The 18,271-nt window shown below is 40.0% G+C and overlaps 2 protein-coding genes across 3 annotated transcripts; both read left to right on the forward strand.

The window, feature by feature from the left end:
- Positions 1-233: 233 nt before the first annotated feature.
- On the forward strand, positions 234-17,901 carry kifbp (kinesin family binding protein). Of its 2 annotated transcripts, none has more exons than XM_054771288.1 (19): positions 234-708; positions 1,366-1,464; positions 1,536-1,615; positions 1,691-1,749; positions 1,852-1,976; positions 3,065-3,158; positions 3,807-3,919; positions 4,034-4,183; positions 4,348-4,422; positions 4,748-4,910; positions 4,979-5,153; positions 5,238-5,423; positions 5,951-6,395; positions 6,559-6,838; positions 8,531-8,607; positions 10,648-10,855; positions 12,602-12,743; positions 17,108-17,286; positions 17,362-17,901. In XM_054771288.1, exons 1-13 carry the CDS (start codon positions 253-255, stop codon positions 6,087-6,089), a joined length of 1,914 nt encoding a protein of 637 aa, XP_054627263.1. In that variant the 5' UTR covers positions 234-252; the 3' UTR covers positions 6,090-6,395; positions 6,559-6,838; positions 8,531-8,607; positions 10,648-10,855; positions 12,602-12,743; positions 17,108-17,286; positions 17,362-17,901. The 2 variants fall into 2 exon arrangements, with proteins under 2 accessions (XP_054627263.1, XP_054627262.1); XM_054771287.1 differs by having other exon boundaries at positions 6,639-6,838.
- On the forward strand, positions 10,798-17,471 carry srgn (serglycin). The gene is made up of 4 exons (XM_054770779.1): positions 10,798-10,855; positions 12,602-12,743; positions 17,108-17,286; positions 17,362-17,471. The coding sequence occupies exons 1-4, from the start codon at positions 10,798-10,800 to the stop codon at positions 17,469-17,471; spliced, it is 489 nt and encodes a 162-aa protein (XP_054626754.1).
- Positions 17,902-18,271: the final 370 nt, after the last annotated feature.

Below are 18,271 nucleotides of genomic sequence, written 5' to 3' on the forward strand. Positions count from 1 at the left end.
CAATCATTCACATTCATACCTATGGACAATTTAGAATCGCCAATTAACCTAACATGCATGTTTTTGGAGCCCACATCTTCCCGATCTCCTGACTGTGTGGCCAACACGCTAACCACTAGGCCACCGTGCGGCCCTCATCATAAACAGAATGACGTAACAACAAACATTGCAATACAGAATGTTACTTCCACCAGCAGGAGGCGCTACTGCAAACAGCGGGACCATAACAAACAAAGAAGACAAACATTAAACATGGCGTCACTCGGCAGCGAAGAGTGGAAAGCAATCTGCGATAAATTCACCAACGCCCAAAACCTCACTGATATCGAATCCCGAAATGACCCAGAAAACGACCCCTTTCGTTCCAAGTACAAAGCCAGAGACATCCTCAGGGAGATACACTGCTCGCTGAAGAGCTTCGAGGCCGGTGAGGGAGAGGAAGACGGCGGGGTGGAAGGCGGCGACCAGCGGCCGACCGAGCAGCCGGTGGACGGCCTGTTAGAGGGTTTGTTCGAGCGGGGCTTCAGCGGGGACTCGCCGGTCGGCCAGAGAACCACTCGACTCGCAGCGGTGGAGTATTACCTGGGCGTGAACCATGTTGACACGGAGGAGCTGTCAGCGGGACAAGAACATCTAATGAACTGCATGAAACTACTGGAGAGATGCAGAGTGGCCACTGAGAGTGTGTCGTTATTCATCCATGTCAGGGTAATTATGGTTAATCGTTATAATGGTAGAAAAAAAACACAGTGAAGAAGCTATACGGCTAACGGCTCTTTAGCTATTTCTGTGTCAATTTATTTAACCCTTTGTAGTTCTTGGAGACATGTTGTGCATTTCGGTTTATATATGTTCAAGCCATTTTTACTATGTTGTCATTTTAAAAACATTGTGGAATTGTCATCTTTGTTAACATAAAATGGCAAAGCTTCTAAAAAAACAGACACCTTTGTTGCTCACAACAAATATGTGTGATTGAAAATGCCTTTTTGATCCCACACTTATCTTAACATAATACAATGCAGTCCTTTACGTTAAGATTCCAATTTATACTACTAGTCTTCCATTTGAACTTTTCTATTTGTCCACCAGATGGCGCTATCTTTTCCCATTCAAAGCATGCAGCAAATTTAACCGTTTTCAAGGGTGCTATGCTACTGAAGAGATAGGTGTGTGTGTGTCTACATTGGCAATTAGAAAGGAGTGTATGTAAGAAAAAAAACTTGTGTTGTTTTTTTAAATAAAAAACAGTGGAGGTACGAAAACATACTCTCATAAAATCCCTAAAATATAATTAATACTTGTTATGTATACTTAAGGCAGAAGCAGCTTTTAAAAGATGCTCATGTGTTTGTGTGGTTCCAGAACCAGCTAGGCATACTTTGGGCGGGCCGGGATGAGACGGAGATGGCACAGGGATTCCTGGAAACAGCTGAATCCATCTATTTGCGTTATATGAAGGAGGTAAAGTTGAATGTGGCGGAAGATTGTGGGGCCAGCATGACCGCAATTAAGGTGAACAATTTGATTTCCAGGATGGAAGTCCTCCCACTGATTTGGTAGAGTATTTTACTACCAATGAGAAGATGGTGACACACCAGGAAAGGAGCAAAAAGTAAGTTATTGTGATATATGGCATAAACCGGATGTCATTTTCCTCTTTACCTGCTTTGTTCTTTTCTTGCACCAGGTTTGAGCTAGCCTACACCCACACTATGTATTACCTCGCTCAGGTTTATAAAAACCTTGGTGAGTGTCATTGTTACTTTAGTCAAGCCAAGCTCTTATGTATTATGTTTTGGTCGCATGCTTGTGTTTTTGTTGAAAGTAACAATGTAAATCTCTTGCTAGGTCAAACTGAGCGAGCTGCCACGTACTGCCACAGCACCCTGCAAAGACAACTGCAGTTAAATCAGTTCAGTCCAATGGAGTGGGCCCTGAACGCCGCAACACTGTCACAGTACTACATCACAAAGGTAAGGCGTCTGCTTAAATTGGATGGACATAAAATACAGTAATTAATGCACTAAATACAAGAATAAAATGAAAGAGCTATTAGCAATGCGCATACAGCAAACATTTTGCAATTTCTACACAATCATGACCCATTTGGCCACAATTAATTTCGGGTTACATCTCACAGTGGAGACTGGCACGTGTGCAGAACGCAGGCTCCACCCGGTAGCACACACATGCAGAGAGAGAAATATTTTCCATTTCCAATCGCATAAAAGCCAAACAAATTAACTGGGCGCACATGCACGAGTAGATGAAAAGTTTTAGTCGCAAAATGCCACCATTTAGTCGCAGTATGGAGCACTGATTACTGTCGCTTTCATAGGCGCAGATCCTTTAACATGCTGAAGGATACTGTAGTGACCTGACAGTTATATGTAGTGTTAGAGTTTCGTGATTTTCAACTGTGTGTGAACATGACGAGCTGAATCTTGACTGTGTGTGTGGGTGCCGAATGAGGATGGCTCTGTGCGGAGAGGACAGTTGAGTTTGCTGATTTAGTTTTGGCGCGGTTGTGGCCAACACTAGCTGGCTTTGTTTTTGCAGTAAAGAAATCATCATCCTTTCAACGTCAGAGTAGACGTTACAGTACGATCTTTTCGTCTGTTTTTTCGTGATGGTAGCAACAGTTGAGTGTTGAGAGTAACGTGGCTGCATGTGACCCGCACATATCGTATTCTTCCGTTATTGCTAGTTTTTGAGTAAGCCTCGTGTTTACGGACCAAAATTTGTTTTTCAAATAATTTGTGGGAGCATGTACGTAACCACTGAATACCGTAAGCCGAGGGCCACCTGTTGTCAGTTTTAAAAGAATCTGGAAGATTTGATCCATTTTTTCAATTGACCTATAATTGGAACAATTACATACATACACTGGCCACAACATGTATTAGGTATCATTACAGTATATTGTGCAGCTGGACCTAATTTTATGTTACAGTTTTTGTCAATAAGCTTATATTTGCTTGACTAATTTGTGTTCTGCAGTTCAAGCAAAGATTTTGGTTTTCAGTGTGAGTCACAAGGTTTGCGTGTGGTTACCTCCTAGGGGCGCTACATGGAGGGCAGACATTGCCTCTCAGCAGCCACCGTCATATCAGCTTTGGCAGGAGAAGCTCCTTCAGAGGCTGCAGCGCAGGAAAGTGAGTGCTGGTTTTGTCCTTTTTTTATTGTGTGGAAGTAAAAAAAAAAAAATGTATGCAACTTAAAAAGATTTGAGTCCACAAATCAGGATTTTGGTTCAGTTGACAGCTTCTACTGATAACCATGAGAGTTAAAAGCAAGAAGCTTTCTATGGGTTTTACACACCATCTGAGCGGGTGTTTCTCTTGGGTGGGTGTTTTATTTTAATTTTTTTATAATGTCGGCGTCATCCAACCTCCATAAACTGGTGCCAGGTCAGTGCAAAACAGCACCCTCTGCTGTCTAATTTAAGTATCAACCAGACCCACTAGAAAGTACTCAACTCCAACTTGCTGTTGATGCTGTGACAGTAATAATATGAATAAGCAATTTATTTTTCCTCTCATAAACTGAAGGTAGAAAATAATACAAAAAATAATTCAGTCAGACAGTGGTCACAGAGTGCTTTGCAGGGGCAGGTACCTACAGCACCCTAGTAAAGGTACAATACTGTACATACGAAATGCAGATCATTACAAAAAAGGAGTAAGCGGTACAGCAAAAACAACACAGTGTTACCCAATTAATTTGACTTGTTAAGGTGCTATATAGTTAATAAACATTGATTTAAAAAGACATGCATTTCCCCTCTCTTCCTGCTCTTCCAGGTGAGATAGAGAGCGAGAGACGGGATCAGCTGCGCCAGAAGAGGGCGGAAATAGCGAGATGCTGGATCAAATACTGTCTCAACCTCCTTCAGGATGCCAAGAAAGTGCTTCAGGTGGCATCTTGTTTCAATGACTCTAGGGACACACACCTTGTGCAGACCTTAGTCATGACAATTGCATCTGCAGCCGATGTATTCATCTCGTTGTGCACGTCTCCATGTGAGCAGGACAACATCGGCGAACTGGATACCGATCTACAGGAGGACTTGAAGAGGAAGAGGAGGCTTGAGGAGGAGGAGGAAGAGAAAGTCAGGAAGAGCGCTCTTAGGTTCGGCTCTGAGGACACGTTTGACTCAATTGCCAGTCTGGAGGAGAAGGTCTGCATGATGCTCTACTGTCATACTGCATTCATGGGTGTAACATGCTATTGATAATACGCTACCATAAACCCGCTGTTACCATCTTGTACTAATAACACGAGTAATACTGCAGTCTCTAGTAGGTGACAACATGATCATATTGGCTCATTTGGAATTTCTAGGTGAGCTGCTTGCTCCCGCTGGACTTCACTGAAGCCAGAAATATTTTTCTGGTGGGACAGAACTATGTCACACAGGTACTGTCTGCTCAGCATGAACTGGAAACACACAAACTTACAGATAAATAAAAAAAGTCTGGTTCGAGTTCAGTGTAACTTCATGTGGTTATTTAACAAGGATGGTTCTGAAACTCCTGAAGTCGTAGAACAGCTGTTTGGAAAAAAACAAAACAAAACACAGTTTGCTTGTTGTCTTTGTAAGAAGAACCAACTTCAATGATTGATGTTTTTCACTTTAATGAAGCCCAGTTGCACGAAAGGAGTTTGTGTAATACTAATACACAGTGACGTTGAATAGGAATTAAATACACACCTATTAACTATGCATTTGTCCTCCTGTCAGGCTAAGGAGTACTTTCAGATGGACGGCTACGTGACGGACCACATCGAGATCCTGCAGGATCACAGTGCTCTGTTCAGAGCTCTGGCCTTCTTTGAAGAGGATGTTGAGCGGCGCTGCAAGATGCACAAACGGCGTGTTGACATGCTGGAGACCATCTGCATTGGTACTCCTCTAACTTGAGTTGTTGTGCTTTTTTTTAGTCAGTGTTATCTATAGTCTACCTCTCCATAGAGCTGAATGCCCAGTACTACCTCATGGTCCGCAGACAGCTCATGTTTGAGCTGGCCGAGACCTACAACGAAATGATGGACTTGAAACTGACGCTGGCCAACAGACAAGCTGATACACAGTCTCTCGACAACCACACCATAAAGAAATTCAACCACCTGTGCTCTGCTTCTGCCAAGTGAGTGTACCTTAACGTACATACATCTGCCTTTGCATATGTGCTGCACATACAGTATATGGTGTTCAACCCCCTACTTTGCAGGTACTACCAGATGTTCCTGGATTCTCTGTGCTCTCCAGAGGGGAAGTTTCCCGAGCACCTAGAGGAAGAGGTGCTCAGACCAACCCTGGTGGCCCGCTTCAGACTGGCCCGACTGCACAGCCGCCTGATCTGCTCAATTCCCCTTACACAACTGGACAACCTCAGCAAGTCACTGGAAAACTACAAGTATGGCAATACACACACAAAAGACACTTCTTTGGGTGCATGTGCGCCATGGACGAAGATACAATACAGGAGCCGTTCTTACAACATGTGCCTTTACAACAAGAAATAGTTGTTGATGACCATGGTGTATTTGCAAGTGAACAACAGCACCTGTTCAAGAGTGTTGACGTTGACTTCATAGCTTTACTTTAGCTGATTCCGCACAATAAATAACATCATATTTCTGTTGAAATGAGATCAAAATAATAAGGAAAGTCAATGCTGAATGAGTCTTTTTGGGCTGAACTTTCATTAAGCCTTTGACAAAAAATTTGATACATTTTTTGTACATTGAAGAAGATAGATACAATCTTTGCCCCGTGGTTAGATACAAAATTCTGCATCAATGTGTTCCAAATACAAACGCACTGAATTGTGCAAGTAAAGCTTTGGCCAGTAATTGAATTTGTTGATGTCACAGAAGAGGCAATGCTGTTCAACATGTTCCCTCCCTCCTCCCTTCCGTCCATTCTCCACCTGTCGTCCAGATACGTTGTGCAGTACTGCGAAGCCCACCCTGATGCTGCCGCCACCGTGGAGACGGAGCTGGAGTTGAGTAAGGAGATGGCCGGCCTGCTTCCTCTCAAAATCAACCGACTCAAAGCGAGGATGGCTGCTAACAACTGAATTCCTGCATACAGTATTTGTATTCCTCCACTTCCAGTTTGTGTCGTGCGTGCATGCCATGTGCTGTGAAATGTAAGGTCAGATACACATGAATACACATTTCCTTCGATACAACATTGCACACATTCCAGTGAAACCTTAAATATATTCTGATCTTATGCTTTGCACGTCAACTTTAACAGACACATGTAATGTATATAACACTTCATTTCTCTTGGTGTTTTGTGATGTAAATACCCTCTCCAATCACAGTGACTTCACAGTACTATGTGATGAACATCTCAGTGAGATGTCTGATAAGAAAAGGTAAAAGCCTTCCTACAGTTTACCTTTCAAAACATAATCATGTAATGATATTGAAATGAAAAGTGATATCTATGTAGGCAATGTATGCACAATTATTAAATAATGATAATTAAATAATACTATCAAAATCACATGATGTTGGGTGGGTCTTTCCTGTTCCAAGGAGTTCAGATTGTGCTTCACGGAATCCATTTCCACCCATCTCTTTTCTTCCACTTATCCGGGTCCGGTTTGCGGGGGCAGCAATCTCAGTAGGGAAGTCCAGACTTTGCGGTCCCCTGCCACTTCTCACGGCTGGGCATGCCCGGAGCATCTCACCAGGAGGCGTCCGGGAGGCATCCGGACTAGATGCCCGAGCCAACTGGCTCCTCTCGATGTGAAGGAGCAGCGGCTCTACCCTGAGCCCCTGCCAGATGACCGAGCTCCTGACCTTATCTCTTGGGGTGAGTCCAGCCACCCTAAGGAGGAAAATCATTTCAGCCGCTTGTATCTGCGATCTCGTTCTTTCGGTCACGACCCAAAGCTCATGACCCACAATGGTCCGGTACAGCGACCATATTACTGTAGACGCTGCCTGTTGACCTCACGCTCCAACCTTCCCTTACTTGTGAACAAGACCCCGAGATAATTGAACTTCTCCACCTGGGACAGGACCCTATACCCAACCTGTAGGGTGCAATCCACCCTTTTCCGACTGAGAACCATGGCCTCGAATTTGGAGGTGCTGAGTCTCATACCAGAAGTTTCACACTCAGATGCAGACCGGCCCAGTAAACGCTGAAGGTCACAGCCCGATGAGGCCATCAGGACCACATCGTCTGCAAATAGTTGAGACGAGACCCTCAGGCCCCCTGAACTGGACTCCCTCGACGCCTTGGCTGCGCCTAGAAATTGTGTCCATTAAATTATTAACAGAATCGGAATCCATTTCTATTAGTATTCAAATGTCCCATGCTGTAATTGTGAAAGTTCAGGCTAATCTGATTGATTTTCATCTCAAAATCTTCTCTGCTTGTCAGCGGAAACAATTGCGAAAGAGACTTACGCTTGGAACACCTCCCAAAATTGCAAAAGAGTCTCACCTCCTATCTGACCACGAGGCCTCTTAACTTTGACCGAATTCGTGCGGTTTCCTCTTTGGATGTCGTTGTAGTGGTGACATCATTTGTAGTGTGGCCACTTATTGAATGTGGAATGTGTTTTAAAATGCACAAAATCATACAAATGACATAGACTAACTTTACCTGATGTAGGGAGGTTAAGTAAAGACTGGTTGAAACTGTCCTGTTAATTTTGTCGCTGTGATGGTGGAAAAAATGAATCCTCCCACAGTATGGAGGAGGATAGGAGCAACAGCTGGTGTGTGCAGTAATGTTCTAAAGTAGTATATTTCTGTAAAAAAAAAAAAAAAAAAGTTTCACTTCCAATAAACGCTATATCTGTGTGTTATTGAGAACTTTATTTTGGGTCAGCTGTGATATCAGTAAATGTGTGCGATGACATGTTACTTCCTAGAAGATTGAAGTTACCACTTCCTGCAACAGTATCGTACTGATGTGTCAGCTGACACAAACGCCTTCTCCTGCCCATCTAAAGTCAGAGGAGGAAACTAACGCTGCATGAGCCATGTTAATTACATTTTTTCACACTTTCTCCAAACCTGCAGATATTTTTTTTTACAAGGATCTGTTAGTCTATGTACATTTTGAAATTGTTAGTCATAGGTGAAATTAAAATTCCATTGTTGAAATTGTTACATTATTGATGTATAGTGATGATAAAAATTAATCCTGGAAAACATTTAGTCTTTTCTTGATTGACTATTTAAACCTGGATATTGGGGATATGGATTTTTCGGTTACACAGATAATATTGACAAAGTACAGGAAACCTTCTGTTTTGCTTCTACATCAGATGCAAAGGAAGAAGCTAGGTTATAGTTATGGGGCCAAATTAATAGGGGTCTTGCGAGATTAAAACGTGCCAAGATTTCTCGTTCAGAAAGTCTCGTGCGCACTAGGCCTAGGATGATAATTAATTAATTAATTAATTAATCACACAATAAATGAAAAGTAAGTTGATAATATTACCCTGTGCATGTGTGTCTGTTTTCCTTGTCTCCCGTCTCCAAACAGGCAGGAAGAGGATTCACCCTGTGCATTGGTTTCAGCACCTTGCCGTGTTTGTTCCATAGCACAACGGCATGAACGGAGTGAGTCCTTCTGTCATACAGTCTCTTTGTCTCGGTGGGTGGAGGCGGGGCCGGTAGCATACACACAGAGTGCAGAAGAGTGTAACGTAGTCAAAATGATATTAGATTGCAATGTGTATATTGTCATATATTTTTTCATTGTGTTTTTCTTAAAAGTAATGCTAAAGTCTCGTTCTCGTAGGCCCAATCTCGTGTATTGTCTCTATTGTGTCTGGTGACACCCGTACAAATGACCCAAAATGAATAAAACATTAAGTTTATCATGTATTGCTATCTAAAAATCATGTGGGTTTCAATCATGACTATTGTTATCACTGACATGAATGTTTCGTGAGTGCAAGGTTTTATTTGCCACTATTTTTCTCTTAAGATTGTACAGTTATCTTTGTACATATTTTTTATGACGCGCCGGTCATTAAATACTGTAAAAACTGAGCAAGTTTTGAGTGCACCTCCACCTTAAGTTTTGACTCCTTCGTCAGGTTCGGAGAATGTGCCATATACAGTATACATAACAATTAAAAGAAGGTGCCAATGAGATGTCATCTATTAAGCGACTAGTACAGAAACAAGCTGTGACACACCTCTCAAATTCTTTTTGTTATTGGACAAAAATGTGCACGTTACTTGAAATTTTTAGGACAGAGAATCATGTTTGTTCACTGGAACTGAAGTTGAAACAAGGCAATAGAACCATGAGCTCTTCTGGCCAATCAAGAAAAAAAGAATATGATGAAGAAAAAAGTGATTTGTTGAATATTATTATTATTAATTGAAGAAAATGTTACGTAACTTGTATGCCATGATTTTAAATATAACATTTTTCATGTCGGAATTTAAAATGTAATGTTCCAGATTGGGGTGGAAAATAAATACAAAAACGTTGCTAAAGTAACATAACTAATATTAAATGTAATGATCCAGATTAAAGAAACTTTGAAAAAAGTTGAAAGCATAAGAAAAACGTGATTCTGATGATTATGATGATCCACATTAAGACATTAGAAAAATGTTTCTTTTTTTAATCTGAAATTTAAAGCAGCCAATTTTTTTGAATGAAAAAAACAATACTACTAAAATAAAAATATAATGATCCAGGGCAAAGAAAAATATGAAAACACGATTTTAAATATAATGGTCCAAATCTTAAAAATAAAAAAAAAATACAAAACTTACAAAAAAAGTTTTGAAGTATTATGAAAGTAGTTCATCATGATTCATGAACTGAATGTCATTGTCATGGTTTATTTGTTTCAGACATGCTTAACAAGTTGCCTTCAGGAAATCACATATTCAGACATATTGCAAACGTTAATATAGTAGGAGCTACATCAAACAAATTCTGCCTTTACAAAGGTAATAATGCACAGTTTTGAGGTATTTATTAACAGTAGGTTCATTATTGTGGCGAAGACCAGCACTACGTGAGATTGGAGGAATTTCTGGTACACAGTTCTTCTATTGAATCCCATAACATTGTGCAGGTGTACTTATTTTGGTGGCCTGTCCCTATGTCATCAAGTTTGTGGCATCCAAACAATAGTACACACAAGCAATGAGGTTGAACATGTTGGCACACAACACTAACACACACACACACACACACACACTTGACATTCCAATCCGGTGAGGTTACTATAAGACAGTAGTTATTTGTTTCTTTTGCTGTCAACATATTAAGATTCAAGATTCAAGAGTTTTATTGTCATATGCACAGTAAAACAGGTAGTTCTGCTATGCAATGAAATTCTTGTTGTGGTGCGTGCGGCGTGTGTGAGTGCTTCGTTGAGAAGCCTAATGGCCGGTGGGTAAGTGTATACTGTATAACACATGCCATTTAGCTCCTCATCCATCCTCCTCATCTTTGTCATTATCAGGCCAATGAAGACCTAATTGCCACTTCCTCTCGTTTGCCAGATGGAATCTTTGTGGTATTTCCCTTCTTAGACAAAGATGTGATCTGTTTGATTGGAGGCTGCAAAAGTAAAAGTTTCCAGAGAGGATGCTCACAGAGTTTTTTTTTTTTTTTTTTTTTAACAGAAGAAGACTTCAGGAAACCATGACGCAGTCAGAGGGCTGAGCTTAGTCTGGCTGGGTGTTTGAGTGTGTGTGTGTCAAGCACTTGGACTCAGTGTTCAACACAGGAAAGAAGTATTTTTATTCTCCTATTGTTGCGGCCTAAAGCTGAGAATGACTGCGACCCTCTTCTTCGTCGCCTGCGGCCTCTTCGTCTTACAGAACGTACAAGGTAATTTTGTGGAATTGCTGATGATGACACAGTGGACCACTTTTTTTGTTTTGACTTAACAAGCAGAGACAATTCGCTGCTAAAGGACAGAGGCCAGACGGGGGTCCACTCGTGCGATGGTCTGTGGCTGACATGTTCACATTAGCAAGTGGTTACTGTCAATCATGTGCTCTCTTTACAGAAAAAAAAAAAACTTTACCTGAAACTACTCACAGGAAAGCAGGAAAGGAAACCACAAGATTGTTGTTTGGTTTCATAGTGAACACTGGTGCATTTTCGAAATACTGGGGTCATGTTATGTCCCAAAAGGTACAGATTACACTAATGTACCACATGGGATTATTAGTACTCCAAAGGTTTATTTGAATCTTTTGTGTTATTTTATTCCACCATTTGAACATTACGAGGAAGTCAGTTATTTATACAAATGTAAAAATTGTAAAAACCCCAAATAAACCCTGCTAATTAACATTTTATGTATAATCTTGCACACACACACACACACACACACATATATACTGTATATATGTATATATACTGTATACTGTATATACGCATTTTCACTGCCCTTTCCCAAAGTTTTTGTGTTGCGAAGATAACTGGTTCTCTGGCTACTGCTAGCAATTTTACTGATCGTCAAACAGGCATAACAATGCATTAAAGGGCAAGAGTCAAGGGTTTTGGACATTTGGACAGGAAAATCATCCATCCATCCATCCATTTTCTATGCCGCTTCTCTTCATTAGGGTCGCAGGGGTATGCTTATCCCAGCTGACTTGGGGCGACAGGAAAATCAGTCATATTTTTTCTGCCAAAACCCCTGCAAATTTTTGTTTCCTTTTTTTTTTTTTTGCATGCTAGTATATTTTTATATATCTTTCTCAAACAATGTTGGGACCAAACATGTTTCCCTTGTTTTAGGAAGCTATTTCATTGATCACCAAACACCAAAGAAGTTGTCAGTACAAAAGCAAGTCCTTTCAGAGCTTTCATATCCTATTATTTTAAAATTAATTTAAAAAATACATTTTGTATGTAAAATGTTTCTCTTTTTCCAAATAAATGAAACAAATAAACCCTGCTGACTTACTCATTTTCACATTTGTATAAATAAAATATAGCTTACATTTTCTAGACATATTTTTATTTACATTTTACACAAAGTTAAGGTGGGGACGAAAAGTGGTTCCCAAGTTCGGTTGTTGTGGGTGATGTAAGCTGCATGTTATTTAACTGATCATTAAACATTCTTTTTGATTTATGTTTGTTATAAATTCATGTGTTGTATTTTTTAGCTTAGCTCCTGCGGAGCAACCACATTTTGCAAGAGTTGAAAGGCTGCGTTAAGATCATAAAATGCTGTACTGCTTAATAGTGGGTGTTCCAACACAAGTTTCTCATAAAAACTATTTAAGCACCTGACATTAAAGCCTACAAAGGAGACAGTTTTTGACTTGATCTGTCAATGCGAGTGGCAGATTTCTTTTCCAGATGATTCATCTGTCACACATAACCTTCCTTTTTGATGACGATCGTGTGATTAATGTTTTCTTGAGAAACCCGATGGCTAATTTCCTTACATTCATCCAACATGTTGAGAAACTGTCCACTGTCCAACTGTACTTCCTCTTCCAGTCGGGCGACTGTTATGTTCTGCTGTTTCAGCATCATGTTGTAACCTCCTGTTGCATGTTGCATTAACATCCACTAAAAGTCAACATAAATACTGTATCCACTTTTTCATAGGAGTGCCCAGAACCGCTGCATATAAGTTTGTCAAGTGTCGGCCTGATGGTGACCGTGCAAACTGTGTGGCTCACCAAAGTCCAGAGATGGAGTGGACTCCTGAACTGCCAACCAAACTGCCTGCTTCAAGTGCACAGTACCTGTAAGTATTTAGTCATTTTTACCAATATGTTCATTATTGCCATTGCAGTGGTGGAGGAGGACACTGCATCACGCTGTGCGCTGATTCTAATATTAGAGTTGCCTCTCAGTATCATGCGGTGCATTTTATCAGGAGCAGACATTGTAGGGAGCGCATACAGGCAACATGGAGGCCACACTCACTACTGAACCACACACATAAGTTAGATCAGCCTGTGTTCATTGGGCATGATTATCTTTGTAAAGGCTGATTTCTGGGTACAGCGCTTGTATTGGATTCAATTGTGCAGGTGTGTATGTACAAACACTACATATGCCATTAGAATTATACCAAAATATACCAGAACAGATGCGAAACGCTCCAACACATTGTATATATGAAGCTGGGGTGTCCAAACTTTTTCCACAGAGAGAAAAAGCAGAGCTTGCACAGGGCTACTTTGATACAGTGTGTTTATATATACATTTTATTTCATAAAAAGGCTTTAAAAATGACATATAATTACAGCCGGGCCGCACGGTGGCCTAGTGGTCAGCATGTTGGCTACACAGTGGGTTTTCTCCGGGTACTCCAGTTTCGTCCCACATTCCAAAAACATGCATGTTAGGTTAATTGGAGACTCTAAATTGTCCATAGGTATGACTGTGAGAGTGAATGATTGTTTGTCTATATGTGCCCTGCGATTGGCTGGCAAGCAGTCCAGGGTGTACCCCGCCTCTCGCCCGAAGTCAGCTAGGATAGGCTCCGGCATACCCGCGACCATAGTGAGGATAAGCGCCATAGAAGATGGATGGATGGATAATTAAAGCCAAAGCTTTAGATTGTTCATTATTAGTATCAACATTTCAGATTTGTCTTTTACATAGTAGTTTTTGCTGTATTCTTCTAATTTTTGCTGCTTTGTTGAGTTTTTTTATTAACATGTCGCGGGCCAATAAAAATGGCCCTTGGTTCGCACTTTAGACACCCCTGTCACATCGTATTTGAGATTTTAGTGTGTGTGTGTGTATGTCAGTTGTAGGTACTTTGTCCTCCATTTCCTCTTTTTGGCATCCTCTGAAGTGACGCAGATTGTATCAGTGAATGACCTCAAGAGGGAAACCATGACGTGAATATCACACAGACATATTTCAATAGCTGCTGCTGAAGTGTGTAAATGCTACACAAAAACAACCATAATATACTGTATGATTTGTCATTGAACATCTACTTGCGGAAAACCAATAGAGAACTACATAAAAATAAAAGAATATACATCTGCAAGTTTAAATATATTGTGTGGCATACCCCAGGGGTCAATACTGGGACCAAAACTGTTCACCCTAGAGGGTGTTGTATACTCATGTGAGAGTTGAAGACATGTCCAGACTGTCCAGTTTGTCTCAGTAAATATAGAGCCACAACAGTCCTGATTGGCTGATGGAGAACAAGCCCATTGTGTTCTGTGTTCTGATCAATCTGAATCAATTTCCTTCGTGCAGGACTGCCTGTTTCCTGTTAGCTAGCGATCATACATGCTGAATGAAGGCAGAAGTTACACAGCTGTAGGGCGCCTGGAATATGTTTTAACAAGGATACAAAAACACAAAAGCCTATCGGCGCCAGAACAAGACACGATCAGAGAAGTGAAATATGCATGAGTCACTTAATTTCTTGTGTCCAATTTCGTAAGTTAATCATTAAAATTCAAAAGAAATTCGAACTTTGGGAGTGTTTAAACAAGAGAGAAATGTAATAAAATGTTAATGCCTGTCTGAGAAAACTGTATGGTGTTTTACAGCATAGACATTGACAGGGTGAGTGAAAATACATTTCGAGACGTTATAGTATATGACAAAATAAGTTGGAAATCCCACATTAAGAATATACAACATAAAGTGGCAAGAAATACTTCAATACTGAATAAAGCAAAATTGGTTCTGCAATAAAAAACACTCCATACTCTCTATTGTTCTCTGGTATTACCATATCTAAGTTATTGTGTGGCGATATGGGGAAATAACTCACGAAATGTGCTACAAAAAAGAGAACATGCCAATTATTAAAATTACCTGATATGGTAAACTTTCAAACAGCTAAAATGCTACATAAAGCAAACAATAACCTGCTACCCAAAACATTATGCAATTAATTCTTCTCAACAAGAGAGGAGAAGTATGAATTTCTGGAAAAATTAAACTTGAAACATATATATACCTTCAGCATATCAGTATGTGGATTTAAATTATGGAACAGATTGAGCAAAGAACTCAAACAATGCACTAAAATGAGCCATCTCAAGAAACAGTACAAGCAGTTGATGTTTACAAAGCACAAGGAAGCAGAGTCCTGAACCACTGCGTACATACCGTACAATGCCATGTCTAACCACTTTTGCACTTACTATGGTACTTATTCTTCATTTACTTAGGACTCAGTAACATGTACTTTAAAAGAAAGTAAAAGAAAAACATCAATAATCTGTTTTTATGAGATGTTTGGGGGCCGCTGGAAGTCTTGGGGCTCTAGGCAAGTGCCTGTGTTTGCCCAATGGTTAGTCCACCTCTAGGTGTAAGGAATGTTTCTTATCTGGCATCCCGTACGATGAGGTTCTGTTTAAAAACATAAAGCAGCAGTGCTCACGTTTGTTCGCTCGTCTTGAACAGGAAGCCAAAAGGAAACGTCGGGAGGAAATGCTCTGTGACGCCACTTCGGCTGCTGCTTCTGGTCTATTGTTTAATACCTGTGTAGTGTATGTGGAACATGGCTTCAATTAGAAGTTGAAGTTTGATTAAACAAGGTCTTAAATGCTTGAAATAGTATGACTTATATGTCCATGTGCTGCCTCTATATAGCTTTGCAAGGAAATCAAATATTCTATTGCCTAAGTTAACAAAGTGGGGTACGCCAATTGTCATTGGGAGTACGTGAATAAAAATGAAAAACAATTAGCACCTAACACAAATACGAGCGCACCTGAACGCCTCATAGCACAGAGCGTACCGTCATAGCAGCAAGAGGAAAGGAGATGCGGCATGAATAAGTAATTAAGTTTGATGAATATGTTGTCTATTAAGCGTGTTTAATCTTGAAGGTTTAACTTATATTGGTTTATCATGTTTGTTCAGCTTTCCCTTTCAATTTGGTATCAAATTAGTGTGCATATTTTAATCATAGCAATTGCAAGTGGACAAAAGTGAAGCTCAACTTCATCACATTCTAGGTGAAGGATCCCAACATCCGCCTGAAATAAAAGATATGTAGGACGAATACTTAGGTACTTTATTCATTTCCAAGAGAAATTGACATCTTATATATTTATCAGTGCTCATATAAAACTTTTATCAAAATGTCACCATGCACAATACACATTTTTGAAAGAGAATTACTTACTATAATATTAATTAACCAATTAATCATGTTTAATATTTAAATTTAATGAAATGAAAAAATGGTTTATATATTTTTTTAAATATAAAAATGGAGTGCACTACTGAGCTGCAACCCGCGAGGCGCTGTTGATTCAGTCTCAACTTGTTTACTGTTTAAAGCAGGGGTGTCCAAAGCGCGGCCATGGGCCATTTGCGGCCCATGGCACATCCTAAAAATATAATTTAACAAGAAAATGGAATAGAAAAAAAACAACAGCAAAAATAGAAACATCAGCAGTCATTTTACAAAATCAAAATGTTAAGAAAAAAGTTGTAATTTTATGAGAATTAAACTTGTGATATGAGAAAAAACAATGTCATTTTAGTTCCATCAAGTTGAAATATTAAAGAAAAAATACATACATAAAGTTGTAATTTTTGGAAAATGAGGTGAGGGAAAAAGTTATAATATTATGGAAATAAAGTCAAAATATTACAAGAAGAAAATTTACAAAGATTATTTAAGAATAAAGTTGCAATATTTCAAAAATTAAAAGAAAATGAAAAAAAGGAGCAAAAAAAAGCGACGTTCATATTAATAATACACTTTTTAGTGTATATCACAAAGACAAGATGCAGTTTTTTCTTGAAAAATAGATCCTTTCTTAATATATCTACTGTACATGTGTTGGTTGACAAAATATCAAAGTGGCCCTTGCATCCTTTCATTTTACAGTATGTGGCCCTCGTTGGAAAAAGTTTGGACACCCCTTGTCTAAAGAAAACCAAAATGATGCCAGAATGGGAAGTACACAGAGTGGGAAGCACAAAGTGGCAGGCGGGAGATCACTGGCATGGAAACAGGAGTTCAGAACATTCAGGGAGAGATTCTCCCCTCTCATTTAAAAAATAGCACTACCTGATTAAATTATTGTTATTTTCTCTAGGCATCCCTACTGTGAAAAGCATATTAAATCATTAATGTCCAATATATGACTGTCATTCTAACCCCAGTGATTCCCAGCCTGTGGATGAAGATGAGGATACTGTGAGACTGAGGGAGGCAACTGATGATGGTTCTGGTTATGAAGGCTCTGCTGGTCAGTTCCTGATGGACACGTTTGATGTGAATACAGAAAGGGAGATGGGGTCTGGCGAGCCCTGGACACCCAGAGACACGGAACAATACAAAGGTTTGTTTCAAGTGCATGGACGTTGTCCACGTTTATAGTTACGCCTTCTGACCTGTCTTTGTTGTCTGCTTTTAGTTGGACGAGAATACTCAGAGGCCTTCAGGCGGTTCCTCGGTGGGTTTCAGCTGGACCAGGAGAAACCAGCCGAGAAGGATCTGGAAGAAGACCACCTTCTGCAGTTGTAGAATTGTCAACATGTCGTACTTCCACACTGTCACTTCATACTAAAAAGCTTTTCACCACCTAGTGGCAACACTTGTATTGGACCTGGTCACAACCGCAGGTGTGCTCTAAAAGAAGTATACAATGGAATATAGTATGTTTTTACGTTCAATTAATGCAGCCCTCACATTGCTGATACTAAAAAAATGATGCATTTTCTCTTGACGCCTTAGCCGCTTTACATTTACCAGGAAAGAATTGTGTAATACTTTTAAGGGAGTTTGGGCTCAGCAAGACGAAACATGACAATGTTGCACAACACAACAAATCCCCTCAGGAATAGATGTGATTGAGTCATATTCTAAGTATGTATTATGTCCATATCATCAAGCCATGTTTTCTTAAACAAAATCCTAACAATAAAACGTTTCTATCACTGGAAAACAACAATTATATTTCCATGAGCTGAACTCTTGTTTTTGCCTGTGAATATTCTCATTCATCTAGGTCATTGTATTCTCAGGGCATTGAATTGATCGCAACTGGACTGTTCGGGTTGTCTTAGAACACGTTTCACCTCTCATCCGAGCAGGCTTCATCAGTTCATGCTGAAAGACTAGGTGGGACACACACCAGTCGGACTAGATAGGACAACTGTAATCTAGTTCATGCTCAAAGACTAGGTGGGACACACACCAGATAGGAGAGCTCTGGTCTGAGAACTTGTTGCAAGGTCCAATCTATTTCTCCTCTAAGGAGGAAGCATGTCCATACAGGAATGGTTGGCTCTTAAATAGTGTCAAATGACGATCGTTAGGGTACA

Source organism: Dunckerocampus dactyliophorus, chromosome 3 (genome assembly GCF_027744805.1).
Source record: "Dunckerocampus dactyliophorus isolate RoL2022-P2 chromosome 3, RoL_Ddac_1.1, whole genome shotgun sequence".
NCBI lineage: Eukaryota > Metazoa > Chordata > Actinopteri > Syngnathiformes > Syngnathidae > Dunckerocampus > Dunckerocampus dactyliophorus.

Coding starts and splice junctions, on each gene's coding strand:
- srgn (XM_054770779.1), top strand. CDS start 10,798: ATGACTGCGACCCTCTTCTTCGTCGCCTGCGGCCTCTTCGTCTTACAG. Junction 10,856..12,601: donor CGTCTTACAGAACGTACAAG/GTAATTTTGTGG, acceptor ACTTTTTCATAG/GAGTGCCCAGAACCGCTGCA. Junction 17,287..17,361: donor AGACACGGAACAATACAAAG/GTTTGTTTCAAG, acceptor GTCTGCTTTTAG/TTGGACGAGAATACTCAGAG.
- kifbp (XM_054771288.1), top strand. CDS start 253: ATGGCGTCACTCGGCAGCGAAGAGTGGAAAGCAATCTGCGATAAATTC. Junction 1,750..1,851: donor TCAGGTTTATAAAAACCTTG/GTGAGTGTCATT, acceptor ATCTCTTGCTAG/GTCAAACTGAGCGAGCTGCC. Junction 3,159..3,806: donor AGAGGCTGCAGCGCAGGAAA/GTGAGTGCTGGT, acceptor CTGCTCTTCCAG/GTGAGATAGAGAGCGAGAGA.